Below are 25,271 nucleotides of genomic sequence, written 5' to 3' on the forward strand. Positions count from 1 at the left end.
TATAAACGCAATTATCTGCTGACTTCTTGTCAGCTGCCCAATCATGAGGCTCTTGGTAAGGTGCCTGTTATCTCCTCGTTCTTATCAGTTCTTATGTCATTTCTTTTATCTGGTTTTTAAGGGGAAAACAAAATATTTTCAAAGATAGCTTTTTAACTCTTAGTCCCTGGAGAAGCCATTCCTGATATTAATCTAGCTAAAGAATTTACCATTTTGAATCGTTACGTGATATGAGAGAGAGAGAGAGAGAGAAGAGAGATGGGAAGTCATTTTTGGGCTGCTAGACAGAAACCCAAGACTGCCTCTAAACGTAAGACGCAAAAACCAGCTACACATTTCCCCTTGATTTCGATAATCACACAAACGGTTCCCTAAACCTTCTATAATCTCACTGATGAAGTTAAACTTTTCCCCTGCGAAGTGTATTGATACGCCAGTTTCATGCATACATACACTCCCGGTACACAAGAGTCACGTCACTAACGTTTGCACACATTTCTAGGTCCTCGTATCCCTGCTTGTGGCAGCAGCGGAGTCCAGCAACCTCCAAAGCTACGATCTGCCAAAACGTCCCTCAGCTGGCCATCATGGAGTGGCATCACCTATACCCGGTAGCCAACCTCTTAACCAAGGAAATGTCATTGCTCTTCAAGAAGCATCAGGTCATTTAGATTCATCGCCCGAGAGCAGAAGCGAATTCTCGACTGGAACCGCTACTGGGCAGCGAGAAACGTCTGTCTCTAGACAAGGCTCACACAGGTTTGGTTCGTCAGTACAGGGTTCAGGCAGTTTCGCTTTTTCGGGACAAGACTCGAACAGATTTAGTTCATCTGCTGCAGGAGGATTACACAGTTCTGGTTCCTCCTCCTCCTCCTCCTCCTCCTCCTCCTCCTCCTCCTCCTCCTCCTCCTGGGCAAAGTGCGGCCAGTTGGGGATTCTTAGGCCAAGGATCAAACAGTTTTGGTTCCTCATTCTCACCAGGGTCAAGTATCTTTGGCTCCTCCCCTGGTCTAGATGCAAACAGTCTTGCTTCTTCGGGACAAGGATCAAGCAGTTTAGGTTCCTCCTTCAGCCAAGGACCAGGCAGTTTTGGTTTTTTCCCTGACCAAGAACCAAACAAGTTTGGTTCCTCCTTTGGACAAAGTTCTAGCACAAGTTCGTCATTTAGTCAAGGTGGAGGCTCTCAACAGGGACAGTCATCATGCCGCCAAGGTGAGATTCTTCATGTCGATGGACGATGTGTAGTACCTGAGGTCAGAAATAACTACTATGTTTATACCATTCCGAATTTACCGAAAAGTAGTGGCCCTCCCCCTGTCATCCCACCGCCAAAGGTGATTGAAAACGTTGTCTTTGTTCATCTGCCAGAAGAAGAAGACGAAGAGCCCATAGTTGTGCCACCTCCACAGCAGAACAATGTTATCTACATTCTAAACAAGCAGTCTGATCAAGAGCAGAAAGTAATAACCTTGCCTGAGCAACCCAAAACTAATCCAGAGGTATACTTCGTAAATTACAAACCCGGGGAAAATCCTGAGCTTCCTGGAGGCATTGATCTCCAAACTGCTCTCAGTACTGCACCTGAACAGACTGCAAGTATCATAGGCGGATTAGGAACAGATTCATTTAGCAGTCAATCTTCCAGCGGACTCAGAAACAGCCAGTCAATTTCAGGAGTCAGAGGACGGTCAACCATCTTATCCACAAGCAGACAATCATCAAGTGGGAGCACAACAAGTGGATTTAAAGTACTTCAGTCTGCTAGTGCATTAGCAAATGGATAAGCACTGACTGGGCTTGGTGGAAATGTAGCATCGAAAATTCCCATCAGACAACCATCTAATGGATCTGGACGGCCCTCAGAAAGTTTATTTGGTAGGCAGTCATCATCAGAATTTGTGACTGGAAGGACATCCACTGGATTAGAGAAACAGTCAAAAACCGGTTTTAGTGGGAAGCAAACTTCAGTTCTGTTTACCAGTGGACAAGCATCAAGTGGATTGAGAAGAGCTTCAGCAACTGGACTGGGAAAAACCTCAACATCTGGAATCACAAGTGGACTGAGAGGAGGAACTTTAACGCCTGGAACCACAAGTGGACTGAGAGGAGGAACTTCAACACCTGGAACCACAAGTGAGCTGAGAGGCACTTCAACATCTGGAACCACAAGTGAGCTGAGTAGAACTCCAGCAACTGGAATTACAAGTAGACTAAGAGGAACTTTAACCACTGGAATCAGAAGAGAACTGAACCAACAATCCGTAAATGTGTTCTCGAGTACTGCAGCATCAAGAGGAACTGGTGGAGAGTCCAGCAGTCCTGGAACATCTAGCTCTTTACTCTCCAGCATTGCTACAGGATCATAAATGATAAACATTTCAAAGAGAGTGGTCAAGCTGAACTGCTGACCACTTAGCCAGAATATTGCCAAGAATCAAGGGTATTCGTTGCCTTTGCCCTGTGAGATCTGACTTCTAAAGATATAATTGTGAAAGGAGTCATAAGTATTTACCTATAAAATAAATGTTTGTAAGAACTTATTTTCTTTGTGATGCCCATAGGTCAGTAAATAAATACATGTGATTCCACTGAAGATAATTCACATATGATATTTCTTTGAATATAAAATAATTCCCAGTACGATTAAGTTATTTAAATAGTGCATTTGCTTTCAATGAAGGCAATTCAAGATGCATTTTTGTAAGTAATTAACGTAGTCATTCCGTTTTCAAAGACGATCATTATAAATAAATTTCTTATAGAAAATAATTCCAATAATGCATTTGCCTATAGGAGATTCACAGAATTCATTTGCATCCGTAGGAACTCAAGATTCATTCCAATAACGCACAAAACACATCAGCTTCTGTAGAAAGCTTTATACAAAATACATTTACATTCATTGCCTGCGTTGAAATCGAAATTGAAACTGAATCAGTGAAAAGGATAAGGCACTCGAAAACTCCTGTGAAACAGGAAAGATAAGTGGCAGGATCTGTGGGAATCCTACGGGTTTGCTCAATGTGTAACACGAGGAGCTAACTGATCCTCCAGACAGCTCAAGGACTTGTAGTAGACTTGTTGTTGTTGCCATCAAGGTTCCTCTTCCTCTTCTTCTTCTTCTTCTTAATCAATATGAAGATTTGGCGCCTGTGTCGTGGCGTATATATATATATACCTCTCTGTAAAGATTCGAGCTACACTGGGGTCGTCGCTGCCTGGTGAACCATGAAGATACTACTTGTAAGTCTCTCTCTCTCTCTCTCTCTCTCTCTCTCTCTCTCTCTCTTCTCTCTCTCTCTCATTGTGACACATTGGTGCCAGCATTAGACTTATGAGGTCTTTTCAAGTTTTTACACATTGGCTTTTGGGAGAGGATGCTAGACCTATGTTCAAGAGGGTTTGAAGCATATTTTCTTTTATAAATGTACAATTTTTTCACTTAGTCGAATAAAGGTGGTATCAAGTAGAGCAGATAAGTCCATAGGCCTAAGAACCCCATACCAAACAGGACAGTTGAAAACTTGAAGTTTAACGCACTGTGGAGCCACCCCTCCAAGGTGAAAAGGTGCGACCACCAGTAAGAAGAATTCTGCAAAGCTTTAAGCTTATCAGCCCGCCTAATCTTACCTAATTGTATCTCATTTACATCAATTCATCCTCTCTCGGAAACTTTGGGGAATCCTACGCCGCGGTTTGCAGGTTTGTGGACACAAGACCCTCCGAGACACCGAGGAGTGTCCATTCCTTCGCCTGAACTGGTTTTTTCACGTTTTTTAGCGGTTTTCATGCTTTAGACGATTTGTTGTTGCGGGACTGGACACCATAATGCTTAAAATTCAGTTTCTGTACCGATTTGCATCAGTGGAGTTTTATTCGTACTAGAAGAAAATGGTAAATGACTGTTGTACGTCATGGTTGACTTTTTAGAATGTCTAGTCTACTAACCAATGTTTTGCATGTTAAGAACACTCAACCTAAAGTGTTTCAGTAATAAATAATTGATTCTTTAATTCACCCAGAGGAATAAGCTCATATAACACCTACAGATATTAAAATCACCATCAAAACTTTTTTTTTCTAAAAATCTGTGATAGAAGACGGTAACTTCCGCGACACTTGGGCTCGTCTTCTGTACTCGCAAGAAGAAGGTCTAACCAAATAATCAGTGTTTTTCCAGTTCTGTGAGATTTTGGCTGTTTATTTGTGCTCAAGAATCGCCATCAGTGTTGTCTATAGGCCCTCGGGACACGTAAGTAGCTTGCACATCTTGAAAAGTATTAATAACCTCGCTGTGACGTGTATATTCGAGCGTATAATCAAGTGTTGAGTGACCTGACCTGAAGTTCATGGTAGGACAGAAGTATGGCTGCCACGTCGAACTGCCCCAATACCTTTAGAAAACATGGCCATTATCAGTTCTTGATCCGCATTTCGATTTATTTTCTTTCGCGTTTGTGTTTCTCTTGGATTATAATTGTTCCATCGATCCCTACAGGTAAATATAGTGTCGCTGATGTATAAAACATTGGCATAACTAATAAAATGGTGTTTTAGCAATTCGTCAATGAAGCTTCGCTTAAGAAAAATTATAGTCTAGGGTAATTGTGCTTTTAAATGAAGCTTATTTTATTTTAATCAGACATCATCGGTTAATTGCGAGTCCTTGTGAAATATCAACATGGCAACAAAAATTTTCAAAGCAGTGAATGTCAACACGAAACAAGATTCTGGCGATGTGTCCCGTTTGGGGAATTTAACCAGATAAATCTTAGGTTGTAGAGAGACCTTGTTATTGGTAGATTAATCCAGACCAGAGAAAAATTTACGATTATTAGGACTTATTGCTCCGCTAGGGCCAATTGTCCGCATTTGACTTAACAGTACTACACCAGAGGAGGAACAGTCACTGGAAAAATAAGTCGCAATTAAACCGTGATGTGTCTGGGAGAGAGAGAGAGAGAGAGAGAGAGAGAGAGAGAGAGAGAGAGAGAGAGAGAGAGAGAGAGTCGCAGACTATTTTATAGTGCTATTATGTGTATTTTAGTGTTACAGGCATGGGGGGAATACTGTCTTATACAGCGCAATGGACTTGGTATATGATATATTGAAAGTATTCTACGACTAAGATGGCTTTGCTATTCGTTTTTGTATTGCTTTAATAATCATTCATACAATTTCTCGAGGTACGACAGGTGATTCCTATAGACGCAAGGTTTTAAATGGCGTGAAAATACCACTGCCTATCTCCCTATCAGCAGTGAACAGTGAGGGTAAAAAAATTACGACACTGATTTGCGAAAGGCAGGACTAGTTTCGGTAAATGAACTTAGTTGTATGCCTTATAAGTGATTTTAAAACTTATCTCAACACTGAAAGGTGTAACGCGCATGCTTCGTTTGAAAGGATCAGACACAGTTGGTAGCGTTTCGAAATCCTGATGTCGGCTGAAATTGAATTCGATAATCCCCCATGATTTTTCGTTGAATTCTAGTATAAGCGTATTTACGAGCTTATTTTACGAAGCCAGATTATTAGGAAGGCTGTGCATTCTCGATCTATGCCATGTCTGACGTAATTAAGGGCGCATGAGTATTTAAAGCTGCTGGCATTGAAAAATCGGTGTCCTCGTCAAAAGTTAATCCTTAATCGGGGTATTTAAAAAAATACTTCATCGTCAATCCCTATTAGACTAAAGTTTCTGGGACCTACTGACAATTGGTTTTTCCCTAAAAAGTTTAATTCTTGAAGGTGCTGTGGTATGTCGTTGCCTGGATATATGAGTTTTTTTTAGGTTGTCCGCATGACTAAATGAGTTAATTCATTGTCATTATAATCATTTTCGGCCTCCTTTCGAGGGGGAAAGCTTCAGAATGAACGAGGTCTGTATCTCTTTCATATCCTAGCTGGTGTGAGGTGAAGTGAGACGAGTTTCTCATATTTTTGCTCATATTTCTTGCAAGTCGCAACACAACATCAGAGGCGATATGGTTGTAGAGAAAACTTCTAGACCTATAGTTGGAGACATGCCTCAATTTACCATTGCCTCCAGTTCCCTCCAAAACTCTTATGTGAGGAAAGTGAGTGAGAGTGGGTGAGAAAGGCGTTTTTAGGAAGTAATCAGGGAAGGGCGGTGAATGTTGTGAGCTACGAAGGGAGAAGAATAGCGAAAATATAGTTGACGAATAAGCAGTTGGGTTGCTCAGTATCTCCCCAACCATATACGTACTATAGTTTTTTCGGAGTAAATGTGACAATACATATAAGAAATGAGAGAGAATGAAAGTGGTTTCATGTGATGGATGTTATTTATAGAAAATCATATATAAAAATTTATATGCTTAGGATAATTAATTCAAAAATAAGCGGGTTTAGATTGCAAAGCCTTCGGAAATGAGAAACTCGTATACACGTGTTTCATTAAGAATATGGGCTGCATAGAGGTGTTTGTTATATCTATATTAATTAAATTTTCCTTATGATTCTTAATTTTTCTAATAATTCCGTTCGCTGTACGAGAAAGGTCACGTGATAATTTTCCTGTATTTAATTCCAAGAAAGGAAAGGTATCCAGTATCTAACGCAGTGGTTCTGACCTGGGGGGGGCGCGTCCCCCTAGGGGGCCGTCAGCAATTTCCAGGGGAGGCGCGAGCCCAAGGGAAAATAAAAAAAAAAAAAACTAATTATATTCGTTATTCTCTTGAAAAGAACTAATGTTCAGAAGTTTGTGAACAATAATTATTGACCTCCCTTCCTACCACTCGAAACCTCTCTCTCTCTCTCTCTCTCATCTGGGGTGGAATTTTACTCATAGATACAAGGGGGACGTGAAACAAAGGACCAACTCTTCTTGGAGGGGGCGTGGTAATAAAAAGTTTTAAGAGCCACTGATCTAACGAGTGTCAGAAACGTATAGTATTAACGGTTAAAACAACTGGGAAAAGGGTTTGTTAATATCTAAAAGGGGAAATGCTGTAGTTTACTGTCTAGTGGAAAAAATAGTGTGGACATTGAATTATGTTGTCATCTCAAAAATTAACAGAGGTTTTGTGTACAGATGCGTCTCGGTCTTTATGTACGTATACATACACAGCAACAATCTGTGTATTAGAACACCCTCTCTTTAATGAGTCATTATTCTACTTATTATTTTTTGGATCACTGCCGTTGTCAAAAGTCTTTTGGCGCAAAAGATCTGAGCGTCCATCATGATTTAATATCTGAATCACGTTGCTTCACTTTTTTTTTTTGGTTTTATCTACAGCCCTCCACAGAGATAATTCACTCTCTGGCGGGCCCTTTTTGTCCAAAACGAGGCTTTTCTTATATTTTATAATTGTCTTTTAGCGTTTTCTCGTCAGTATCGTAGCTCCTGCAGAGTAGGGGAGTTTTTAGTTCAGTTTTAAATTTGCTTTCTTGTTGTATTATCTGTAACAAGACAAAATGCAGTTATGGCTCCTCGGCGAACTGGTTAGCCTCTATACCAATATCCGCCACCTGTAGGCATGTTAATAATAGTGTTAAGAATCTCAATATTACTAAGTTATCGGTTTTTAATTTTCTATATTTACCATTGTCATCTTCCTGATACTTTGTACCTTATACTGTGAATGTATTTTTATATTTGAAAGTCGTGTATTTCCAGTATACTGTAAGTCCATTTCATCAAGTTTGTCATATTTTTTTCATAATGTGTACAGTCTGTCTTCATATATTGAAAAACCTGTTGTACTTTCAGATCGTCTTATGCTTGATTACTGCAACAGTAAGACCAACCACAGACAGTCACATCAGCAGGGTAAATACACCTCTCACTCGGGAGTTTGTTCTTCGCACCATATTTCATAGGAATCGAGGACTGGGCTTCAATAGGACAAATACTGAACAAGACCTGGTAGCGAAGTCTCATCATAACAACACTGACTCACAACCGTGTCCAAGTGGGTTGGTTCTCCATGTGGATGGCAAATGTACAGCCCCCGTAGTTACCTACAACTACTACCAATATGTCATCCCGAGCGAACCTCGGCCTATTAAGGAAACTCGCCCTATAATACTCTTCGAGCCACCAAAGGAAATATATAACATAATGATCATTCATCTCCCAGAAGATGACGAGGAAAGTGAACCTGTCGTCATTCTTCCACCACAACAGAAGAGTGTCATTTACATCCTGAGGAAAGAGTCAAATCGACAAGGCCAACATGCAATACAAGTTCCTGAGTCAAGGAAAACAAAACCAAAATTGTTCTTGATTACCTACAGACCAGGCAAGTATATCTAATACTGTTGCTTTTGTTCCCACGCTCCACTAGACGTATGAGCACTTGAGCAATCACATGTGGATCCAAATTTGACACAATTTGGATTTTTACACCTTATCTGTCCTAACAATTGTCCTTTATCTTGACTAAAATCAACTTATCATTAATTTAAGTTTATTACAGCCAGACAAAAGTATTTATTATGGAAGGAAATGGGAATGCCGAGATCGGGTGTGCAATACGATGAGATGGTCCTGTCTAAACGAAATTTTAAAAGGCACTCAAAGTCTGCAAGAAGGCGGTAAACAAAACAACAAGGGAAAAATCGCTAGAGATATGAGCAGGAGAAATCCTTGGAAAACAATAAACAAAATAAGAAAGAAAACTACCAAACTACCGGTTAGTATTGATGGAATAAGGGGAGAGTCAAACATAGCAGAAGGTTGGAAGAATCATTATGCTCATATTATGGAAGGTACGAACCATCCACAAATGTCTTTTTCGATGGAAAATGAAGATGAAGAAAGGACCACACCACAGGGAATCACTTACGATATGCCCATCCAACTCTGTATGTGCATCTGTCACTTTTGTTCACTTGTTTGTTCAGGCATCATTTCGTATCAAAAAATCTGACTGAAATAAAAATTCTGAATTTAGTTAAGGATTACCATAAGTCTCTCTCTGATAAGAATAACTATCGTCCAATAGCCCTTGCTTCTTTATTTCTAAGCTATTAGAATGCATCATCCTACAAAGATGCAAAGACTTGTTAACAACTTCGGATAATCAATTTGCTTATAAAACTAAACACAGCACTGATATGGCCCTTTTTCTTTTTAAACAAACATGCCAGTTTTATAGGTCAAAAAAACACTCCAGTTTTTGTATGCGCAATGGATATGTCCAAGGCTTTTGATAGTGTGTGTCATGAAAGATGATTTCAAATTTTAAAGAGAAGACGTGTGCCATTTTACATTATAGCACTGCTACAGTACTGGTACAAAACTCAGGACTTTAGAGTAATGTGGGGCAATAGTCTTTCTTCTCCTTTTAAACCCAGTTGTGGTATTAGACAGGGTAGAGTTCTATCAGCACTTCTGTTTGCCGTATATGTGGATGACTTAAGTACAAAGGTCCTCAGCAGGGAAGGTGGTTGCACAGTGGGAGAGGTTAAGGTGAATCATATCTTTTATGCAGATGATATAATACTTTTAGCCCCATCTTTAAAAGCGTTGCAAATACTCATAGATAAAAGTATGGAATATTTGAAGTACCATTATCTTGAAGCCAATCCTGACAAGACCAAAGTTCTTGTTATAAAGCCCAGGAATTTTATGTCATTTAGTGAACCGTCACTCTATATTAATGACGTCAGGTTGGAAGTCGTTGAGTCATGTAAATATCTCGGCATGAATATTAATGACAATCTGAAGGACGATGACCATATTGCATCACTATCGAGGGCAATATGTTGCTAAGGAACTTTCATATGTGCAATGATGAGGCAAAAGTGCATTTGTTCAGATCTTTCTGTACTTCCCTGTATTGTATGCCTCTGGCAATGAAATGTAAAAAGGAAACCCTACGAAAACTTAAGGTATGTTATAATGACTCTTTTAGGTACCTGATGGGAATAGAAAGGTTTTCGAGAGTAAGTGGACACTTTGTGTCTTTAGGAATACCAACATTTGATGAATTAGAGAGAAAATGTATTGTAAGCTTGTTTCAAAGAGCAAAGAGTTCAAAAAACCACTTAATTTGTGCAATTTTTAACAGTGATAGTTTTAAAAAATCATTAGTTTTTAAAGAGTGGTCTAAACACATTTCCTGCGTTTAGACCTCTTATTTTATTCCTAATATATTTGTATATAACTATTAATTTTATCGTAATATTTTGTATATGGCTCTACAGCTGAAATAATTTAATATTAATGTCTTTTTACCTTCCATTCAACTCATGTCTCAATAATAAATGTGGTATTTGCCATTAAGATTAGCTTTTTTCAGAGATTAAGGGATTTAATTAATTTCTGTTTTTCAGAAACAAGCGACTAGACACACCTCTGTGGTATCTACAACTCTTAATCACATTAGAATGCAATGTCACAATAAAAGCAGTCTGAAAACATGGACATCTCTGGTATGTATCTTTTTCAGCATGACATTTTCTTAAAAGTTTTATTTACATTAAAGTTTAAGTTTGTATTGATATAAAGGGATCACTTATTTCTACTGACATCTTATATGCAAGCTGTTTTGTAAAAATGTTAAAAAGATAACTTTTGGGAAACTGTACGAATTAGCAATTCAATTCTTATTAAACTTTTGGGAAACTCTACGAATTAGCGATTCAATTCTAAGTACTACAAAGTTCTCAAAGTTGTGTACAATTATCTAGATCAAGTTCTAAAAATTCCCAGCATATTTCAGTGACCATAAAATGTTAACATTACATACTTGTACTATTATAACTACCCTCTAATTGTATTAGTGTTCTCTCAATCCCCAACCTGATTTGACAATGTAAGAATAGTATGCCATAGAAAGGTATCTAATTACTTTCCCACCCCTATTTGCAAATTCTTATAAACATACCTCAACTCTTATGTCGAAGTCATTTTGTAACTTCCAATTACAAGTATGCTGCTTCATTTTAATATTTTTTTTTTATTTTCTGCCAATATTCACTTGGTACTTGGCTATTCACATGCACTTCCCTGTAAGTCATGTCACTGGACTTTGTTCCCGTGATACAGTGAACAGGCTTCATGATTTAACTTTCATACTGAAAGGCACCAAACAGCTAAACGGCAGTGTTATGATTACCGTAATATTCTTTCTTGTAAAAATGGTTTTTCCAAGCCTCATAATTAGAACACTGCTTCCTGGTGATATGGTTTCTCAGCCTTCATAATTAGAGCATTGTTTCCTGGAGATATGGTTTCTCAAGGCTTAGAATATTGTTTCCTGGAGATATGGTTTCTCAAGGCTTAGAATATTGTTTCCTGGAGATATGGTTCTCAACCTTGGTTGGAGATACGGTTTCTCAACCTTGGTATTTACAACATAGTTGCGCTCGTCTTTTCGGTGCTTTCTGTCTGTTTCCCTTAGGAGGGATACAGTTTCCCGTATTACCTGGAATGGTCACTTCAGACTGCACGCTTAAGTTCTCTTTTGTCTTTTACCTCCTTTTTGTTTTTGTTTTTTTTGTTTACTTTAATCTTTCCTTGCATTACAAAGTCTTTAATCAGCTAACCTTAGTGTAAAATACACACATCTTGTCCATGTTCTTGGGGATTGTTCGTTTTAAGAACACCATCACTGGCATTCAATCTCTCTCTTACTGGGATCTCCACCATAGTTCTTAGGCAGGTTTTTTGCCATCCCTTTTCCCTAAGGAGCTGGCTATTACTAAACATTTTAACATGCCACCAAAAATATTATAGGGAAGTTGCTGGAAGAAAGTGAGACCAGGGAAGAAAAAGGACTGAAAGTCTTTATTAAAATTCGATATACATATATTTGGCAAATAAGTGTGATCCTTCAATAAATAAATATAGCTCTGAAGTTGAACTTTCAACAGCAAAAACCACAGATGCCATCCTTTACAGCATCATTGTTACATTGTTACTTCAAATGCATATGTTAAGAAAATACATAATACCCATAAATGTTATCACAATATTAGGATTGTATATAATTTCTTATTCTTCAAATCTAAATAAGATTAACAAGAATTAAAATTAGTTTTTTCATAAAACATTTCTATTAGTATTATTCCATTCCCATCACATACAGTGTAATGAAAGCACCTGTAGTTTCGAATCTCGGAATTAACAACAGTTTATAACAATTCTTTGGTAGAAATTTCTAAAAACCTTAAACAATATTGTACAGGAAGGGGGAGAAACAAGCTTGACTATCTATGGCAAAGTTCATGGAATATGTTCACAGATTTAGCTTATAAGCGAGGTCAGGATTCCTCACCAAAAACGTCCTCGCCAGTCGGCATCTCGTGAGACAACCTTCTCGATTCTCTGCGGATGCATCGTGGGCAACGATTTGGCGAGAAACACCCGGAATGAAAGCAGGCACTGCAGATTTCGCACAGTGCTGTCGAGTCTAACTGGAACGGGAAGATAGCTTCTCCACGACAGCAAATTTCGCATATAAACCCACGTCCTAGGCAGACCTGCAAATTAAAAAATTCTGCATTTATTACTTGCACTCCTGCACAAATACAAATTATATAATACAGAGATTCTGTAAAGATAATACCAAGTAACCATCCAAAACTGACAGCCAGCTTTTAGTTTTACTTTTATAATACTAGAATCATTTTGTTTTATATAATTTCTGAACTATTATATAATATTGTGATTGCTCTTCAGAATTACTTTTGCAAATATAGTACTGTACCCTCATATCTCGAGTTAGGAACATTTATTTTGCCTTGGACCAATGGAAAAACACAATTAAACTTTAAATATCTTTGCAGGACGAGAGTGAGTGTGTACAGATCCTGAATGGGGAAGAGCTTTTGCTTTTGCAATCAACCAAAGAAAACTAAATATCACACAAATCAGCAGCAAAAAATGTCGAACAATACCACATTCTGCTTGGCTCAACTACCCCAGGATCACATCTGTCCAGCAGGATTTCATTTAATCCCAGAATACTTCATTTCCTCAACAACCTGGATAACCAGGAAAGAGCAGTAAGCAAGCAAGGAATACCGTGCATTAGCTTTATTGCGATTTCCACCAAATTGGAACACTGCTGCTTGTATTGGGATATTGGGATAAGTGCAAAAGTATCTTGTCAAAAAGACATCTTGAGAAAATGTATGCATAGACCAGCAACCAGAGCTCAGACAGTGACTTGTAAGACAAAACAAGATTTTTTTTTTAGACATCTTCACTTCCAAGGAGGTCAAAAAGAATTGCTGGGTTATTTGTTGCTGTACTGTTCATGTTGCTGGGCAAGAGAGGTACCTATGTTAATACAGGCAGTCCCCGGGTTTACGACGTTCCGAGGTTACGATGCTTTTCAATTATATTCATCAGAAATTATTTCCAGGGTTACGACGCATGTTCCAGGGTTACGACGCATGCTCCAGAGTTACGACGCCTACAAACACTGATCTGGCAGATGAAATATGACACCAAAAATGCAAAATAATCGATTTATAGTTTTTTTGATGAAAAATGCAATAAGAATACAGTTTACATAGTTTTGAATGCACCCAAAGCATTTAAAAGTAAGGTTTTCTTAGGATTTTTGACAATGTTCCGGCTTATGACGCGTCTCAAAAACGGAACCCCCGTCGTAACCCAGGGACTGCCTGTATCTTCACTTCCAAGAATGTCAAGAAATACTCCTAAGTTCCTGTTGCTGTAATGCTGATGTTGCTGGCCAAGAGATGCACTTTGTTAACATCTCCACTTCCATGACTGTCAAGAAGTATAGCTGGGTTATGTTGCTGGCCAAGAGAAGTACCTATGTTTATTCCGAGTTGAAATTCTTGCTGCTCCAACTGGGTAAGAAGAGTGCCATCATCATCATCTGCTGCTGCTGCTGCTATTACTACTGACAGCCTTGTGGCCTGCCAATACCCTTACCAAAATAACACTCGATACTCCACCAGAATAGACTGTCACCTGTGACAGAACTGTTATCAGTCTACAGAAATAGATGCTCGTCACCTACAGACATTGCTGCTGGATGGTACAGAAACAGATACCCATATCTCTCTCCAACTGTTATCAACAGAACTGTGCAGAACTGGCTCAATACTCCTGCTGACAGACAGGCTCAAATGCTTTCCTCCTGACAGTTACATTACTGATATTCAACACCTCCAGCTCTTGCTGCTACAGTAATATATGCTAATCCTCAGCCATTGCTCAGATCCTACTGGTGCATTAACAATCACTTCTTCCTGCTGATGTTGACAGTTGCACAATTTAATGCTCGTAAGCATGAACAGTTGACCAAAATCTACTGGCATTCCATACTCCTTCAGGTCATCATCACCTACTGCCGAGAATCGTGTGCACAAGTTAGCACCTTATGCTCCTGCTAACAAAAGTACTAAATTCTCTCCATCAACAGACATTGTTGAAGGCAGCATAACATGGAAGGTACCTCAGCAGGATGGTTGTCACCTCTAGAAGCAGACCAACAAATCATCTGTTGTTAACACCAGAAACAAGTCCCAAAGTTGCAGATACCTAAGCATCTGACACTGCTGCTGGTTTTTTAAGTTTAACTATCCTCAACTACTGCTCCTGAAAGTCACAAAAAAAATAGAGACGTTAGTGAATACTGCCCAAAAGCAAAAACTACAACAGCTCTGTTCATCATCAACTGCTGCTGCTGCTCTGATGGATGTCACCAGCTATTTGATCCTGATTGTTACAAGATTAAATGCCCCATTCAAACTAATGGCCTGAAGTCCAAAAACACTCCTACCACACTGCTGTGATTCAAGAATCAATCAATCATTCAGCTTGCTTGACATCAGAAACAAAGGCTCTTTTTCATCTGCTATTAGAAACACTTCATCGGCTGTTTGAAGCATCCTCTGCCAACAGCAGCTCTTCACATTTGGTTTCTCTCTGCTTCTCATCAGCAACAGCCTCCTTTGGCAAAAGCTTCTCTTACAATTGCTACTCTGGACTTCTTTACTTCTCAGTTGCTATTGCTGCAGAACCCACATTTAAGGTTGCTCTTGCTGTCAGATGAAGCTTCAATCACTTGTAACAATTCTCATTTCTTGTGCTGTTACAGCCACCACTTTTCTGTCCAGTGCTCTTGCAAACTGTTGCAACAGCCACTTGCTGACATAGGCAGCTCCCTTGATTTTCGAATTTTCTTCCTTTGATTTTCGAATTTTCTTGAAGCGATGTCCTCTTTTCACTTCAAGTTCCTGCTTATGGTTGGTCTTCACACTAGCTGCTGCTTACTATCCAAAGTTACTGCTGATAAGTTTTTTTGCAAGTGAGCCATTTCACTGTTAATTCATTAATCATAAACACTACCTGTTTTTAGAATGATCTGGTTTCTCAGCAAAATGGCTAATGTAAAAAAATAAGGTTTCTCTGTGTATGAACATTTTTACCTCAAGTCCCATTCATCATTTCAGTGTAAAACTTGATAAGCATCTATGTTTCACTCTACCTAGTTACTACAACTTTTATGCAAAATAATTTCTAATAAATTCTTATTCTTCTTTTCAGGGTAAATTCTGTAGTGCTTAAAATACAAAAAGATTAAAATATTGAGCTCTTCATACAAAATGTACTACAATACAGTATGCTGTAACTGCTGCTAAACTTCATTTTATAATAAAACTCAAATATTATTAACTATCTATGCTGTTCACACACTACAATACAGTATGCTGTAAACTGCTGCTAAACTTCATTTTATAATAAAAACTCATATTTATAAAGTAATCTATGCTGTTTCACACAACTAACCTACATACCTCGCATTTTGAAATATGACTAATACAAAGAGATGTAACCTCTTTAATACTGTTGACAAGTTGGCCAGCTCTAATACAGTCAAGGTCCTCTAGAGAATAAACATGGGGATCACTCGCCCAGTGGATCGGTAACTTTCCCAGGGTCATTTTTTCACTGGTCAAGAAAGAGAAAATATTAGTGGGCATCATACTAAAACACTATCATTCACAACAAAATATTACACCACCTTTGAAAAGTACCAGAGTGAAATAGAGCACTATGTTAAATCCAATTAAACACCTGCTAAAATATTTACTACATACAGGTTCCCTGATTTAATTAATAGTACAGTGGTACCTCGAGATACGAAAATAACAATGTCGAAAATTGTATTTTTCCTAACTATACAAACCTGAGGTCCTTTAACAATAGGAAGGTACTTAGCGGCAGCTGAACCGGTCGTAAGCTTCGAACAAGGGGGTTCGGTAGTTAACTACTTGTCCAGCAGCTGCCGGTCAGCTCGACTGCAAGGAGAGGAGTCGCCTTGCTTTAGGCCCAGGAAATGCAGTGAGGGGTGGCATGAGGTGGGACTATGTGTAAAGGACCTCAGGTTTGTATAGTTAGGAAAAATACAATTTTCAACAAATTGTTATTTGTTCCGATACGTATACAAACCCTCGGTCCTTTAACAATAGGAAGGCTCACTTATTGGTGGGAGGAATCTGAGTCTTATGAACAGATTGGTGTTCGTCCTACCTTTTTTCCCTCCCTGGTCGTAAGAGCAAAGAGAGGGATCCTAGCCTCTGCCCAACTGATCGGGGTGTGCACCGCAGGATCAGTGGTCAGACTTCTGGACCAAATTTATAAGAGGGAGGCAAGCATACCTCTTATAAATAGTAAAAACACAAGAACTAGTTCCTAATTCAAGGGCCAATATGAAGTCATGGGTTTGTCTCTTGTTGGCTTCCACTCCCCCCCTTGTTGGGGAGTGGTGGATAAATACTTCTATCCCTACTGAAAGGGATAGGGGAGCTCAGTCGTGTAACTTACCTGCATCTGCTTCCTGTCCAGCATAGTGACGACCGCGGCCCTCTGTCCACAGGTAGAGGAGGAAGAACGAAGGAGAAAGAGAAGCCACTCACTCTCTCTTTCACTCGTCCATTCATGCAGTCACACAAGGATGCGATGCTGTTCTGTCCGCTCAGGTGCTGGGTAGACTACACAACTTGTTGAGCAGCCACCATGGGTCCCAAGGAAAAGGTGTCCAAGGACCTGTGGGTAATATCCCGAAGGTAGAAGGAAATCAAGGTGGTTTGGTTGGCCCAAACCCCTGCCTTCAGAACCTGCGCCATGGAGAAGTTCTTGCAAAACACAAGGGTTGGACCAATACCTCTGACTTCGTGAGATCTTGGACGAAGGGTACGGGTGTCGTTACTACCATCCGTGTCGTACGCCCTCCTGATCACCTCACAAAACCAGAAAGAAAGTGTTTTCTTGAAAACCTCTTTCTTGGTAACCCCGGTGCTAACGAAGAGGTGTCGACACTCAGGCCTGAGGTGTCGAGTTCTCTTCAGATAGCGCCGTAGCGCCCTCACAGGACAAAGCAGCATCTCATCCACATCATTGTCAGTGAAGTCCTTCAGGGCGGGGATCGTGAAAGACTCGAACCGGTCATCAGGGACCGAAGGATTCTGAGTCTTCGCTACGAAGTTCGGGACGAAATCGAGCGTCACAGATCCCCATCCCCTGGAATGCTTAACATCGAAGGAAAGACCATGAAGTTCCCCTACTCTCTTCGCCGATGCCAGGGCCAGCAGGAAGAGGGTCTTGAGGGTCAGATCCCTGTCTGATGACTCTCGGAGTGGCTCAAAGGGTCTTCGAGTCAAACTCCTATGGACGAGAGTCACATCCCCCCAGGGGCCTGAGTTCCCTGGGTGGGCAAGATCTCTCGAAGCTCTTCATAAGGAGGGAGATCTCAAAGGAGGAGGAGATATCCACTCCTCGCAGTTTAAGGACTAGGGCCAGGGCGGCTCTGTATCCTTTAACTATGGAGACAGAGAGGAGCTTCTCTCGGCGAAGGAAAACAAGGAAATCCGCTATCTGCTGAATACTGGCTCTGAGAGGAGAGAGACCCCGTCCACGACACCAACCACAGAAGACGGACCACTTTCCCTGGTATACAGCTGCAGAGGACTGTCTGAGGTACCCAGCCATCTCTGTTGCTGCACTGCAAGAAAAGCCTCTCCCTTGCACGAAATGGTGGATAACAGCCAGCCGTGAAGACACAGGGACTCGACCGACCAGTGGTACCGTTCTACATGTGGCTGGCACAGGAGGTTGTGCCAGGGGGAAATCTCTCTTGGTGCTTCAGCAAGCAGAGCCAGCAGGTCCAGGTACCAAATGGCTTGAGGCCATTTGGGCGCCACCAGGATCATTCGAATCAGACAGAACGGGAAAAAGGCATACACGAAGAGGTTGTCCCATGGGCGCTGAAGAGCGTCCTCTGCAGCTGCCCATGGGTCCGGCTCAACCGAGTAGAAAACCTGGAGTTTTCTGTTGTGCCAGGTGGCGAACAGATCTAGGACTGGACGCCCCCACAGGTTGAAGAGCCTTTCCGCCAAGTCTGGGTGAAGGGACCACTCGGTTCCTATCACCTGATCCCGACGACTGAGCTTGTCAGCTACCACATTCCTCTTGCCTGGAATGTAGGCACCTGCAACGTCAACTGATGCAACGGGAGGGACACTAGACCCCCGTTTGTTGACATACACCACTATTGTGGTGTTGTAGCTCATCAACACCACCGAGTGTCCCACCAGACGATCTTGAAACTCTTGGAGAGCGAGGAACGCTGCCTTGAGCTCCAGGACATTGATGTGAAGGTGCCTGTCATGATGGAACCGTCCTGCTGCCTCCCTGAACCTGCTGATCCCCGAATCTGCGGGGAAGACTTGCCCTGCTACCGTGTCGATCAGCATGCCCAGGTACTTCATCCTCTGCTTGGGCTCGAGATCTAACTTCTCGTAATTCACTACAAATCCCAGATCGCGGCAGAATTCAAGGAGTCGATCCCTGTCCTGTAGCAACTGTGAGCGAGAGCTCGCCAGGACTAACCAATCGTCGAGATACCTCAAAAGACGTATCCCTACCGAGTGGCCCCAAGCTGACACCAGCGTGAACACCTGTGGGGCGGTTGAGAGACCGAAACAAAATGCCTTGAATTGGTACACCGTCCCGTCGAAGATGAAGCGGAGGTACTTCCTGGAGGATTGATGGATGGGTATCTGGAAATACACATCCTTCAGATCCACAGAAAGCATGAAGTCATTCTCCCTGATGGAATCGAGCACTGATCGTGCTGTTTCCATCGTTCAAGGGAGAGAGATCTATCACTGGGCGCCAGCCCCCCGAGGACTTCTCCACCAGGAAAAGTCGACTGTAGAAGCCCGGCGACTGATCCCATACAATCTCCACAGCACGTTTGCTCACCATGGCTTCTACTTCCTGCCGAAGCGCCACGTCCTTGGCCGAACCAGGAACGTACGTCTGATGATGGACTGGGTTGGAGGTGAGGGGTGGCCGAAACTCGAAGGGTAGTAAATATCCCTCCCGAAGGGCGTTCACTATCCAGGTCTTCGCTCCGTAGCGCTGCCATGTTGCCCAATGGCTCGCCAGGCACCCCCTTAACATCCGGCAGCAGGTGAGGGGGAATGCCGTCCCTAGCGTTTCCCTCCTCTCTTCGACTTCTTGGGAGGCTGGTTAAGGTCACTCCTTACAGTAGGAGTCGAAGGCAGAGTCTTTCCTCTCGGCTTCAACGAGGCGATTGTCTTAGCCGCAGAGGAAGCGCTAGCTAAACTCTTGGGCTTAGCCACAGTCGTTCGAGGTTGCCCAGCCACCTTCAAGACTGCCTGGTGGACTAAACGGTCACTTTCATTAGTGCGCCGTTGTTCCACCGCAGCGTCCACCATCTCTCTGGGGAAGAGATGGGAGGAACTCCGCACCGGTCCGTTGATAAGACCCAAGGTCGCCTCTCGCCCAGCCGCCCTGGTCACTCAGGTGAGGACAGCGTCCCTACGCCTCAGAGCCAGGTTGGCCCACAGGTTAGCCGTCTGGTGGGCCAGGTAGGAGATAGCCCTACCTCCAGACTGACACAGTCTCACAAAAGCCGGGTCCCCTTCAGGAGTGATGTTTCCCAAGGAGGCCGCAGCTTTCGACACTTTGAGGGACCACAGGTCGATCCAGGAGACACCTTGGGCAAGTGCCTCTTGCTGCGTCTCCGACAGGAGCTGCTGCAGAAACACCCCCGAAGTTAGCCTAGCTAGCTCCGGGTTAACCTGTTTGGGCGGCAGAGGGTTCTCTGATGGCACGTAAAAGCACCTCTGTCGCGGTAGAGGTGGGGGAAGGAGCTTGGAAGACCTGCCGGACCAAAGCGAACCCTCCTGTCCGGAGACGAGTGTCCACTTGGCTCAGCACACTGTCAGCCAAGGCTGATCACAGCAGACCCACCGTCGTCCAGGGTTCCTTTTTGGGTCCCCAGAACGACTCCAAACCCGATGTAGGCTCAGAAGGTGGGAGCGGCGATCCCTCCCCGAGGTCGTTGTGCTGACGAATCAGCGGAATAACCTCAGCGAACGACCTCTGGATCTCGGGAGTGACTGCGTCCGGCGGAGACGGACCATCAAGCCCGTCCAGTGAGAACGCCTCCAGAGACCCTCCTCCTTCCACAGGAGGAACCACAACAGACCCCTCATGGTCTCCTCCTGCCACTTGTGCGTACGATCTGGTCGGTCCTAGGACCGTGCCAGGTTCGTAGGGCGTCGTGGTAGGATCACTCCTGATCGCCTCGCTCTTCCCAGTGTAGCCCGAGGAAGTTGAAGGGATAGGAGAGAAGACCTGACGCTCCCCCCCTCGCCCACCGGCAGAACCGGTGTGCTGGGGGGGCTGCAGGCGGTGGCGATCGAGCTGCAGGCCTGGTCAAGCGGCTCTCTCTGGGAGAGCGGCTGGACTGAGAACAGCGGCGAAGGTCCTGAGCATCAGAAGAGCTGCTGCTGGTCCCGGTAGGAGCGGCGGTCAGGGGACCGACAGAGTCTGCTGTCGCTGTGGGAACGAGGCCTGTCCTCACTGCTCGTCACGCCACTTGGACCAGCCAAAGCTGGTTCAGGCGACCTAGGGGACCGCTTCCTCGCCTCAGCCCACGGCCAGTCTGGGACCATCGCCTCAACCCTGGGTACCAGCGGATCGCCACGAGAGCGATCGCTGGCCTGGTGGGAGTCACCTGGGCGACTCCTGCCAGTCTTCCGCTCCGTGCCTGGATCCTGGCGCCGAGCAGACTCGGTTGCTTGGGTCTTGGCTGCACAGACACTAGGTACCACTCACGAACGAGAGGCCAAGACGGTACCTGGCGCCGAGGCAGAACCTGTGGCGCCGGGCGAGAAGGTACCAGTGTTAGCCGGCGCTCCTCCGGTCCCCGTCTTCTTCTTCCTTGCGGAAGGAGAGACGGGCCCCGTCCCGGAGTGGGACGGACCCTTGGAAGTGTCAGAGCGAGCCTTCTTAGGGGGGGAGGAGGCTACCTTCTTCCTCTTTGGGAAGTTGAAGGGGAAGCGGCGGCAGACGACGAAGATGACGACGACACCTTCCTCCTCCTCCTCTTCTTTTTCGTCAGCTTCCTCAGGACCACTGTCAGGTCTTCCATCCACGACAGAGCCGGGGCAGTTGCCGAAGTAACAGGGCCCGACTGCACCTGTCCGGAAGGACCTGGGGTGGGGGCAGCAACACCACGGGCAGGAACAACAACGGCAGGAACTGGTACTGATACTGGAGCGGCAGCAATCTCAGGAACAGGAGGCGGGGCAGGAACCAGCGGCATCCTCTGTACTGGAGGCACATTAAAAAATGTCAGGAAACATAAACTAAACTTTACGAAACACATTAACAAAACTGTAACACTTAACTTTACAAAACACTTAAGTGTTTAACTTTACAAAAAACTTAAAATTAAAAAATTTTTTATTTTTTTTTATTTTTTTAATTTTTATACTTTACATTTTTTTTTTCCTTTACAAAATTTCAATTTCTTCACCACTTTTAACTTTGTTTTTTTGTAGTATCAATTGGATCTTCCTTTTTGCTTACTCCAGCTAGTGCTAAAGGCCTCTTTAAAAAATAACTATCCAAGGAAGATTAATTCTGCCTGCTTTTTAAAATGCTCCTGAAATGATTCAGGCAAACTTCATCGAACTGCACAAGCATATGACCTGTGTAAGCCTTTTCAGGTTGTCTCTTTTCTACAAATGATTGCACCTTATGAAAAGCAGCTAGAGCATCCTTAATTTCTGCTGTTGTCATAGGGTCGTCGTCCTCCTCCTCGCTACTGCTAGAGAACTCTTCTTGAACGACGTTATGTTGCATGGCCTCCAACACCTTCAGGTCATCCGTCGTAAGCTCCTCTTGGTGCTCCTCGAAAAGGTCATTGATGTCGTCCTCATCGACGACCAGCCCCATAGACTTGCCAAGTGCAAAGATCTCGTCAAGATCTGGTTGCAAAACAGTTTCAGGATCGTCAACTGTTCCTGAATCTGCAGCACCAGCTTCGCCCACGTCGAATCCCTCAAAGTCTCAGGCGGATACGGCATCAGGCCAGACTTTCCTCCACAAAGAATTCAAGGTTCGCCTCGAAACCTCCTGCCAAGCTTGATCGATGAGTCGGATGCATATCACAACATCGAAATTCTCCTTCCAAAATTCACGCAAGGTGATGTTTGTGGTATCAGTGATGTTGAAACATCTCTTGAAAAGAGGTTTCGTATACAGCTTCTTGAAGTTCGATATCACTTGCTGGTCCATGGGCTGGAGGAGAGGGGTGGTGTTAAGCGGAAGATAAAGAACCTTGATAAACGAATACTCCGCAAGGATATCTTCCTCGAGGCCAGGAGGGTGAGCAGGGGCATTGTCCAACAACAGCAGACATTTCAGAGGGAGGCACTTCTCTTCCAAGAATTTCTTCACTGTCGGGCCGAAACACAGATTTACCCACTCCATTAACAAAAGTCTCGTTACCCAGGCTTTCGCATTAGCCCTCCACACCACCGGGAGCTTCTCATTTAGCACTTTGTGGGCCTTGAAGGCTCGAGGAGTCTCCGAATGATACACAAGTAGGGGCTTCACCTTGCAATCCCCACTGGCGTTCGAACTAAGTACGAGCGTAAGACTGTCTTTCATAGGCTTATGCCCAGGTAGCTTCTTCTCTTCCTGCGTGATGTACATCCGACGAGGCATATTTTTCCAAAAAAACGCCAGTCTCATCACAGTTGAAGACTTGCTGAGAACTGTAGCCTTCCTCGATTGTTATCTCGTCGAACGTCTTAATAAAGGTTTCAACCGCTTTCATGTATGAGCTGGCCACCTCCCCATGCCACACCACCGAATGGATGCTAGTCTGTTTACGGAATTTTTCGAACCACCTATGAGAAGCCTTGAACTCTGGGGTTGGCGTCGATGTCCCTGCTCCTACATCGTCTTCGGCCTGGGCAATCAAATCGACGAAAATACCGCTGGCCTTGTGGCAGATTGCCGTCTCCGTTATCGTATCGCCAGCAATTTCTTTGTCTTTTATCCAGACAAGAAGCGGCCGTTCCATCTAATTGTGCATGTGGCTCCTCTTGCTAGACAAAATAGTCACGCCCTTGGAAGGTGTAGCTGCTTTAATGGCATCCTTCTGCTTAAGGATGGTGCCTATTGTCAACGGATTTCAGCCGTATTCCTTGGCGATCACACTCAATCGCATGCCAGCTTCATACTTTATTATCTACATTTTTGTCTCCAAAGATAGCATCCTCTTCTTTCCCACTTCAACTTTCTTGGGACCCATGACTACGTATATACTGTACGTAATTAAGTTATGTAGTACCTATACGTATGACGTAAAGTTCTCACACAACACGATAAAGTAGTACTAGAACGAAATCACTAACGAATTTACGTTAATAAACGAAATCGTATAGAACCAACTAATTCCGCATGCTTACGATACCGATGATGCCGCAAAGTGGCCGAAAAAGCACGCTGCTACGTACGATGCATGATGGGATCATGGGAGAGATGCTGACCAATAGGAGAGCAAGATCTTATGGCGGTGACTAGCATCAGGAACCAATGGGAGAGTGGGAGGATGGTGGCGAGTCTACTAAGTTGGCGGCGCGCGAGTTTTAAAATTGTCATCAGTGGTCCGGGCGAATCTCAGGACTTTACAGCAACAACCTTTCGTATCTTGAACAATTTTCGTATGTAGAGCAAAAAAATCTTCGTATTTGCTTTCGTATCTCGAGTTTTTCTAAAGTTGAGCCTTTCGTATGTCGAGGTACCACTGTATTAACACTTTATATTTGCGTAACCATTTCGGCACATGAACAAACACCTAACCTTGGTTCCATGTATGACTCATGGCAACAAAACTTACTCCATTACAAAGAGTACAAAACTATGCATTGCTTACTTGAAATGAAATTCCACAAAGCCAAAATATTACTCAACCCCAAAAAGCAGACATTGACGGAAATAGAATTATTTTAACTATACATCAAAAACACATGCCACACATTTACTAACCTACAAGCACGACTGCAAGTATTTATGTACGGCAGTGTATGGTAAAGCTGCAATCGATATATGTGGGTCTGATGTAAATGCCTACATTTTTTATATAGGCGAGGGTTTAATGCTCCAACATTGATCAAGGGGTCTATTTTCATTCGTTCTAGAAGTTCAAAAGAAAAGCTTGCAACGACGTATCTGAAATTAAACAATTCAGGTAATAAATGAAAAGGAGTGATGATTTTTGTGTACAACATTCTACAGTAATTGGGAAATGCATTCTAGTTTCTCGTCCATCAAAAGAATTCCTATGACATTCCTGAAATATCTTTATAGCTTTGAAATGCTATGCAACATTTCCTCACTTAATTTAATATTTTTCAAGGGCAAAACTCCCCTCCAAAACACACAGTAGTTGATGTTCAAAACCAGTCTGAATCAAGACATAATAAGATCTCTTGAATTTCTTTAGAAAGCAGCACAATAACTTACAATCTAAAATCCCATTTATGAAGCACTTTTGCAGGTATCATAGCTGTCTGATTTCGATGGCATGTGGTACAGAAGTAGCGGCCCAAGTAATTACACAGTCGAAAATGTCGACTCAGACTTTCCGACACGCGCATCCCACAACCCGCGCACCTCCATCTCTGGATTCCCATGAGGACAGAACGCCTGCAAGACAGATTCTCATTAGCTTATGTTAAGAGGATAATTGGAAAATAAAACATTTCACAATTTAATTGAATTCACCAATGTACTACATAATAAAAATGGGGTACTCCACAAGTTGACTTAAATTTTTGTGGGTCATTGTTGCAAAAATGATATTGTAATGATACAATTAAGTTTGTTCATACTTACCTGGCAGATATATATAATCAAGTACCCCCCCACCTCCCCTCAGGAGACAGTGGAAATAAAAATTATAAATAGAAAATGG

At 42.8% G+C, this 25,271-nt stretch overlaps 2 protein-coding genes across 3 annotated transcripts in view; one reads left to right on the forward strand and one right to left on the reverse strand.

Annotated features, from left to right (window-relative positions):
• Window positions 1–3,201: 3,201 nt before the first annotated feature.
• Window positions 3,202–15,625, forward strand: LOC135204278 (uncharacterized). 2 transcript variants are annotated; one of them, XM_064234421.1, is made up of 4 exons: window positions 3,202–3,243; window positions 7,739–8,270; window positions 10,309–10,407; window positions 15,509–15,625. In XM_064234421.1, exons 1-3 carry the CDS (start codon window positions 3,229–3,231, stop codon window positions 10,320–10,322), a joined length of 561 nt encoding a protein of 186 aa, XP_064090491.1. In that variant the 5' UTR covers window positions 3,202–3,228; the 3' UTR covers window positions 10,323–10,407; window positions 15,509–15,625. The 2 variants fall into 2 exon arrangements, with proteins under 2 accessions (XP_064090491.1, XP_064090492.1); XM_064234422.1 differs by having other exon boundaries at window positions 12,766–15,617.
• The window catches only part of LOC135204277 (run domain Beclin-1-interacting and cysteine-rich domain-containing protein-like), a gene marked incomplete at its 5' end in the record, with an annotated part of 51,687 nt that continues 38,161 nt past the window's right edge, over window positions 11,746–25,271 (reverse strand). The window contains 4 exon segments of the mRNA XM_064234420.1: window positions 11,746–12,459; window positions 15,760–15,913; window positions 24,344–24,526; window positions 24,821–25,003. Coding sequence (XP_064090490.1) covers window positions 12,241–12,459; window positions 15,760–15,913; window positions 24,344–24,526; window positions 24,821–25,003 — 739 coding nt within the window.

Source organism: Macrobrachium nipponense, chromosome 44, assembly GCF_015104395.2.
Source record: "Macrobrachium nipponense isolate FS-2020 chromosome 44, ASM1510439v2, whole genome shotgun sequence".
Lineage (NCBI taxonomy): Eukaryota > Metazoa > Arthropoda > Malacostraca > Decapoda > Palaemonidae > Macrobrachium > Macrobrachium nipponense.